At 42.6% G+C, this 8875-nt stretch overlaps 1 protein-coding gene across 1 annotated transcript; it reads left to right on the top strand.

Moving 5' to 3' along the window:
• The first annotated feature begins 761 nt into the window (after positions 1–761).
• On the top strand, positions 762–4262 carry LOC147606671 (chitinase 2-like). Its single transcript, XM_086791949.1, has 2 exons — positions 762–1747; positions 4067–4262. The coding sequence occupies exons 1-2, from the start codon at positions 870–872 to the stop codon at positions 4089–4091; spliced, it is 903 nt and encodes a 300-aa protein (XP_086648075.1). The 5' UTR covers positions 762–869; the 3' UTR covers positions 4092–4262.
• The last annotated feature ends 4613 nt before the right edge of the window (positions 4263–8875 follow it).

Here is an 8875-nt window from a genome sequence, read left to right as displayed (position 1 = left end):
CTTAAAAGAGGAGACCATAATTAAGAGTCTAATTAATCTCCTATTTTAGATTAATTTACACAATTGTTGATGCACAAAGATTAGCATTCCCTTGCTCTATCCAATGATGTGCTCAATTGTGTAAATTAATTAAAGATTAGTGGTTAATTAGAGTCTTTGATTAGTGTAAAAGAGGAAAAGATTAGTGAAAAATTAATTTTTAATCATTTTTTTAACATAACTCATTAAGACTAATGAGCATTCAATGAGTAGATGCTCATGAGTTGTCAAAATTGACCATTTTGGGGGTCATTTATATGAAGGGTGTAAGGGTGTCATTTTATAAGGTTGACTTTTTTGATTCCTGCTTACCTTTTTGTTGGGGTAGGTAAACTGCATGTTTGAATTTTGAACGCTTTGTCTTGTGTCGGCTAAGAAAAACTCGTGTGTTAAGAAAAACTCGTGTGTCAATCAATGCTTCACGAATGAATGAGACTTACTTGGAAAAATGGGTTGAAGTTTTTGGGTTGGCCTTGAAAGTAATGGATAAGAGTTTAGCAAAGTTAGTCATTAAACCCAATTATGATCAAGAATCCCTCTTGGTGGGGCCTAGAAAAAATCCATCATTTAGTGTATTTTTTTAATGGCCGAGTTCGATTGGAATTAACGACTAATATTTTGAGGGTAAAATTACAAAAATTTGAAGGAAAAACCGAAGTGGCGAGACCCATTAAAATGTCTCTCCCTCTCTCACACACACATTCTCTCTCTTTCACACAACACACACAGTCTCTCTCTCTCTCTCTCTCTCTCTCTCACACAGACACAGTCTCTCTCTCTCTCTCTCTCACACACACACACGCGCACACACACACGCGCGCACGCACACAATGAGGCTGCAGCTCAGCTCATTAGTTGTGCTGTTCGTTTTGTGCTTGCCATTTGGTGTAGGACGCGGGCGGAATCTTCTCGCAACGGCGCCCACAACTCCAACTCCGCCCCCGACGGCAGCGCCCCGTCCTGTGTTCAGCGAATATATAGGCGGCGGCGGAGCCGCGTTGACGGACGTCCCTGTGACGAACGCATCGGTCGACTTCCACTTCATCCTGGCCTTTGCTATCGACGAGAACTCTGGCCCGACCAACGGAAACTTCACCCCCTTTTGGCAGCCCCGCCTTTCCCCCGCCAACGTCAAAGCCATCAAAGCCACCTACGACAACGTCAAGGTCTCCCTTAGCATCGGCGGCGGTGGTACCACCGCCATCTTTCAGCCCACCTCCGTCACTTCCTGGGTCCAAAACGCCGTCACCTCCCTTTCCGCCATCATCACCGAGTATTCCCTCGACGGAATCGACATCGACTACGAGATCTTCGACTACAGCACTGGCGACGATTTCACCGCTTGCATCGGCGAGCTGATCACGAAGCTGAAGAACCAAAAGCTCATCACGACAGCCTCCATAGCCCCGTATCCGGGCACTGATACTTACTACACTCAGCTGTGGAGCAAATACAACGCCTCCATTGACTACGTTAATTACCAATTCTACTCGCAAGGGGATATGTCGGTTTCAGAATACGTGAGCTCCTACGAGGCGGCCAAGGGCCTGTACGCCGGGGGTACGGTGTTGGCGAGCTTCGAAACCGTCGACAATGGCACCGCTATCGTGCCTTCCTCCGGCTTGGATGGCTGCAAGCAGATCAAGAAGGACGGCGATCTCCACGGCATCTTCATCTGGAGCGCCGACCAATCTTACAAACATTTCATGTACGAGATACAGGCTCAGTCCCTTCTAGCCTCTTAATTAAATCTGCCAAAAATAAAATCAAACACAAATAACCGATCAAAATACGTGACCAAAATCCTCTTTTTTTCTTTTGTCATTAATTAATTAATTAATTGTTGCCAAAGTTCTTTTTTTCTGCCTCAGCACTAAAGTTCTTGAACCTTACCACCAAAAAAAAATCATTGGCCTTAGAACGAGAGTTTTTGAACCGTAGCACTAAAAAAATCATTGGCGATATTAGGAGATTACGAGTGTGAATCTACCTCCTACACGACATGTTTGACAAATATAATACCTCTTTTTAGTATAAATCAATTAAAATATCATTATTTAGAATTAATATGGCTGATGGTACTTCTCTCTTAGCATTTCAGAATTCTCCCCTTATTAGTTTAACGCCGCCCCATCTCTCTCTCTCTCTCTCTCTCTCTCTCTCTCACACACACGAGTGAAGGAGAAATAGGTCTTTGTCACAGAAGTGTCTCTCTGTTTGTTTCTCCCTCTCTCCCTACTCCATGCACATGATTGATGGGGAGACCTGTCTAGTAATCTGCCCTTGCCTGGTTAAAGCTCTCTCTCTCTCTCTCTCTCTCTCTCTCTCTCTCTCTCTCTCTCTCTCTCTCCATTGGCATGTGTTATCTTGGGTTTCTTGCTATCTCTGCATGTTGTGGAGGAGAAGGCATTGGGGTTGGGTGTTTCTTGAAGTAGGGGGACTGAGCTGTAGTAGATACAATGCCTAAGGTTCATAACCGTAGGCTCACCTAAACGGTAGTGGGGCATTAATTATTTAATACGCACCCCCAAAAAGTGAATATGCAATGCCCTTCATATCTATATAGCTCCAAGTGAATACGTCATTATATATGGATAACAATTCCTTTAATTTCTACCTACATTCTAAAGAGAATGCAAGGGAGAAGGTGAGTCAAGCAAACACACAAACACAAGAGAGAGCAAGACACAAGAGAGAGGTGGAGGACTGAATTTTCTTCTATCTTCTTCTTTTCTCTACGATAAGAGTACATACTATAAGGGAAAGTACTCTCCTACAATAACATACAATAGTCGGTCTACAATGTGAACTCGACTATATGAGCTGGTGCTATAACTATGCCATAACTCTAGTACTCCAAAGTGGCTGTCACACAAGTTCAATACTATGTGTACTGTGTGAGTATTTTGTACATTGTGTACAGTACTGTGTGAGTACTGTACGACTACTATGTGAGGATTGTGTAAGTACCTTGTGTGATGTGGGGGGGGTCTGCAAAAGCAAGGCAAGGTCTCTGAAGGAAATGGAGACTATTGTATTAGTACTATTCACAGTACTATGTGAGTATTGTACACAGTACTCACAGTACTGTGTGTTGTGTGTGTGGGGGGTCTGCAAGCAAGGCAGGGTCTATAAAGGAAATGGAGTAATGATGACTATTGTATTAGTACTGTTCACAGTACTATGTGAGTACTGTACACAGTACTGTGTGAGTACTATGCACAATAGAGTGTGAGTACTATCTGACTACTGTTGTGTGTGTGTGGGGGGGGTCTACATAGTACTGTGTGAGTACTATGCACAATAGAGTGTGAGTACTATCTGACTACTGTTGTGTGTGTGTGGGGGGGGTCTGCAAGCAAGGCCTATGCATCTTGAAGTTAAGTACATGAAGTACTTGGACATTCTTTGATCTACTGTAGTCAACTATAGGAAAAGTACTTGGATACTATGGTTGTATGTCTTGTGCTATGTCACTAACATGTACTTTGTGAAGTAATTCTCTTGTACTTTGGCAGTACTTGTATGTTGTAGTATATTGGCATGTGCTTAGCTCTAGTATGTGTACTATTACAGAACTACAGGAAGTACTTGGAATAATATGGTTCTATGTCCTATGATATGTCAATACTATGTCCTTTGATATGTCAATACTATGTCCTTTATGTACTTTAAGCTCTTTGTTCTTTGGCAGTATTGGTATGCCAATGGCACTAGTATGGTGTAGTACTTGCATGTCCTCAGCTCAAGTATGTTCAGTACTATGTGTACTATGTGAGTATTGTGTACACTGTGTACAGTACTATGTGAGTACTGTATGACTACTGTGTGAGTCACGGGTAAGCACTGTGTGTTGTGTGGGGGGGGTCTGCAAGCAACAAGCAAGGCAAGGTCTCTAAAAGAAATGGAGTAATGACTATTATATTAGTACTGTTCACAGTACTGTGTGAGTACTATACATAGTACAATATGAGTACTATCTAACGACTATGTGGGGGGTAATGGACTAATGTGGGTTGTGTGGTAGGGTCTACAAGCAAGGTATTGACTAAAAGGAGAGATAGTTGTCAAGAAGCAGTGAAGGTGGATGGTGGCCCGGAGGATGTGTCCATTGATGGCACGGTTTATGTAAGGCAATCTGCAAAGAAAATACGGGCTTTGCAAGTTGATGACTTTGATGAGGATTCCCTATTGCAGCAGGTTAAGAAGCAAGTCGAGACCTGCAACAAATAGAATAAGGTGAACAAGGTTGAAGGCACCCCTTCAAAGGGTGAAGCTACCCCGACCTGACGGTTGAGTGGGGAATCGAAGGAGTTGCAAACTCTAGGTATGAGTCACCTTTACTTGAGTGTTTGCTTTACTATGAGTCACCTTTACTTGAGCGCTTGTCTTTGATTTCCACATTTGTTTTCTTTGATTGTAATCAGAAGACCTCAGTACTCTGAGGTCTAAGCGCTGGTGGTTGGTAGTTCTTAAAGAGGCACTTACTGTGAGAAGGTTGCTTTTGCAGATAATGGGGAGCCTAGAAAAGGTATGGCTATGTTATTCAGATTGACATGTTTGTGTTTGGTAGTCTAGGTTGCAAGGGTGAAACCACTATGTGCATTGCACGTCACACAGAAGGGGAAGGTAAAGTGTCTAACATTGCTAGCAGGCAGGCTGTTGTGGAGGATGAGGATCTCGGCGAGGGCATTACGGCTGTTGTCCGTGACATTATGAAGCTTAGGGGGGGGATATGTTGTTGACAAGGGCATGGAGGGTCCCGCTCTGCGGATGATGCTGACAAGGACATGGAGAGCCCTGCTGAGGGGGAGCATGTGGTCGATGGTATGTATCTCTTGTATCTCTTGTGTGCAGTGATCCACGGACTTGGGAATGGGTAATAGGGGATAGGAATTGCGATGTAACTCTATCTTAGTCAATCATAGGAAGTGGGGTCCTCGATACCATACTAGGGTTTAGGGAATGTGAACTATCATTTTGCATGTGTGTGTTATCTTAATGATCCATGCCATGTGCAGTTTTGGTGGAAGAGAACGATGATGCCCCGCTGCAAGATTTTTTGTGCAAGATTTTTTGGTAGCATCAAAGAGGAGAGGGAAAAGAGTCTAATCCAATAAGCCCCATAAAAAACCAAAGCTTTAATGCTTTTTGTAATCATTTTCCAACCAAGGATGTAGTTGGTCTTTTGTTGTAATCCAATTTTCTGAATGAATTTTAATTCTTTTCATGCACTTGGGAGCATGACTTCTGTCCAATTGTCTTTTTGTCTATGAGTAGAGCTGCGTGGGTTGTCTCCTATATTCAAATGTTTTTTTTTTGCAAACTAAGACTTAGTGCCTTTTTTAGCAAACTAAGTTTTAGTGCCTTTTTTGCAAACTAAGACTTAGTGACTTTTTTGCAAACTAAGACTTAGTGACTTTTTTGCAAAACTAAGACAGCACCTTTTTTTAGCAGGTGTGGCAAAAGCTATCATACTAGTCATTAAACTGGTAGTTTTGGATTTGAACGGCCTATTGATTAAGCGGTGGAATTTCCATATCAAAAAAGGAGAAATCTCTACAAAGGTTGCACGCACGGTGGCATTTCCATTCAATTTTTTAGAGATTCAAAGTGAGAGAGAGAGAGAGATAGAGAGGGTGCACAACCATTTTAGAGATTCATAGTCAGAGAGATAAGTAGAGAGAGAGAGAGAGAGAGAGAGAGAGAGAGAGAGAGAGAGAGAGTTAAGAGATATCTCGGTGGTAAGAGAGAGGCAGAGCTAGAGCGTTAGTCAACTGCATACTATAGCATGCCTACTTTTAGGCATTGTAGTATTTTTTATAAATAGGTATACAGGGTTACGCTTTTAGTATTTTTTTATAAAGAGGTTACATTGTACTGAGAGGTTAAAGGGAGAATTTCAAGGCCATGTACAGAGTGCATACAATGATAAGTAACCACCAAAGGTTATTAATCTAAAACAAATTCAAAACTAAATTTCCCCGACTCATCGAAACATATGATTAAATAATAAGGCCATTAAAAGTACTCGAGGTACTGTGAGTACTATGGGTAGTGTGAGTATTATGAGTACTATGAGTACTATGGTCAACCGGTTTAGGGCATTTGCAAACAGCTTCATACCATACCGAGAACATAATCACACAGTAGTACTGTGAGTACTTTAGGGTTGACTATAGTACTTTAGGGTTGACTATAGTACTGTGAGTACTACGGTGGCATTTACAGATAGCTTCATACCATACTGAGAACATAATCACACATAATCCAATATCAAATACATAATCAAACATAATTACATGTTTAAGTTATCAAATATTTTTGCATGCACCTCTAGTGGCACATGATACACTATTTGGCATCCTTTCACCTTGTGTGTCACCAAAGGCATGGGGAACTTAATGGCAATGATTGTGTCTGATTGAATGTATGCCTTTGGTGCATCCTTAATAAGCAACACATAACTAGTTCTTGCACTTGGAACCTTCTGGTAGTATATGCCACGAATGACTTCATCTCCTTTCACAAATACATTCCCCCATCCATCAGTCATGTCCTTCTCAACAGTATGCTTATCCTTATCACATAAGACCACATAGTAATCAACACCTTCAGAGTTTCCCTCTTCGGCTCTCACCACAAAGTTATCCCCAACATCTATTATTTACTGAGTCTTCTTCGAACTGTATTTCTTCCAGAATATCTAGGTCTTGTCTCGCCCGCAACACTTGGCTCTAGCTTCACAAGCTTCCAAGGAAGACTTTGCTTTAGGTTCACACATGAATCCCACAACTCATCCACACAATACTCGCAAAAGCACAAAAGGTTCCTCATTAGAAGTTGAGTAGGATCCTTTCTGCTGAAACCATACACTACATGGTGGCTTCGTGTGCCCTTCCTATGTTGTAATCCCACAAATCTTTCCGATCTACATCTTCCGTCTTCACCTCTACAACCTCCAAGATCCCTGCTTGACATCTGTCATGGTTACACTTAACCAAACAACATCGTTGGCATTCTGCAACTTTTCCATTGATTTTGAGCTGCTCTGCACAGTAAGGGCTCTCTTAATCATGGCGATCTTCATGATCTTGTGGCATCATATCATAAGCTGAAAATGTATTCATCAAAGCACTTAAATGGAAGTGATCTAAGCATTTCCATTTTCAACTTGTGTATTCCCATTGGGCACGCACGAACACATCGGTGATGTCTTGTCAAGAGAGAACCGGCATCGAGATCTCCTTGTTTACTTGTTGTCCAGAAATTACAGCAAGCGTCTCATCCACTTCAACACCCACAATGTGTGCATAAAGACCTACAAAGTCATACTCTATGCAATGAGCAAAAGATTGAGTGAGCAGGTAACCTCTTTTATCATTCTTGATATCAAAATCTTTCAACATGAGCTGAAGCATTCCATCCCCATTTGAAAAGATGCAGGGGGGAAGAGAGCTTGAGCTCTTGCAAGCACACACACACACTCACAAAACCCTAATAGAGAACACACAAGGTGAGAGGCTGAAAATCTTCTTCTTCTCTACTCTACACTCAACACACCATATACAAGAATAAGAGTACACACAATATGAAAGGTACTCAACCAAATACATACACGGGTTCTCTATAGTGTGAACCCGACTAAATGAGCTGGCGCTATAACTATGCCAGTCTCTAGAGTGGCTGTCACACAGCCTGTCATCCCACTGGCCGCATATCACCCAAGATCTCACCAACCATGCCAGTGGTGTAAGTGCGGGGCCTATCCCCCAGGCGGGTCATCAGTGTCCACCGCCTCACTAGAGCTCGATATCTCAACACTCCCCCTCGAGCTCAACTCCATCTCATGTACACCAAGCGAAGCCCTGAATCTGCGGAGCTTCTCTGTACCCAATGCTTTGGTGAAGATGTCAGCTACCTGATCCTCTGTGCTGACATAAACAAGGTCAAGGTCTCCTGCCAAGACCTTCTCTCTGACGAAGTGGTAGTGGACCTCTATGTGCTTCGTACGAGCATGAAAGACTGGGTTCCTGGCCAACTGTATACTACTAATGTTGTCACAGAAAATGACAACTTGTCTATCCACTGATAGACCCAAATCTCCAAGTAGCTTTCTCAACCAAGCTACCTCACATGCTGCCATAGCAGCTCCTCTGTACTCGGCCTCTATACTCGATAGAGCAACCGTAGGTTGCTTCTTGCTGCTCCAAGTCACAGCAGCACTCCCCAAAGAAAACATGAATCCACTGGTAGATCTTCTGTCTGAGATACTACCAGCCCAATCAGCATCTGTGTACCCATGTACACATATCTCTGTCACTGTCTCATAGAATAGTCCACAATGTAAAGTAGACTTCACATACCTCAGTATGCGTCTCACAGCATCCAAATGCGGTTTCCGTGGAACCTGCATAAACTGACTCACCAACCCAACAGCATAGCTCAAATCTGGTCTGGTGATCGTCATGTAGATCAAACTTCCTACTATGCTCCTGTACATAGTAGGATCCTCCAAGATCTCTCCTGAATCTGCACTCAACTTGCCATTCTGATCCAATGGCACAGAAATAGGCTTACAGCCTGTCATACCATACTTGGACAACATGTCCAAGCCATACTGTCTCTGCAGTAATCCAATACCATGTCGTGACCTAATCACCTCAATGCCCAAGAAATATCTGAGCTCCCCCAGATCCTTCATCTCAAACTTCTGTCTAAGCAAGATCTTTACATCTCTCTGCATCATGATCCCCCGTAATGATCAAGTCATCTACATAGATGACAACAAGCACAACCCCTTTATCACCATGTCTCACATACAATGAGAAATCTG

The sequence above is a fragment of the Cibotium barometz genome, chromosome 57, assembly GCF_041138505.1.
Source record: "Cibotium barometz isolate CiBa-2024 chromosome 57, ASM4113850v1, whole genome shotgun sequence".
NCBI lineage: Eukaryota > Viridiplantae > Streptophyta > Polypodiopsida > Cyatheales > Cibotiaceae > Cibotium > Cibotium barometz.
Note: the sequence above shows the minus strand (reverse complement) of the source record. Positions and strands in the feature narration are given on the sequence as shown.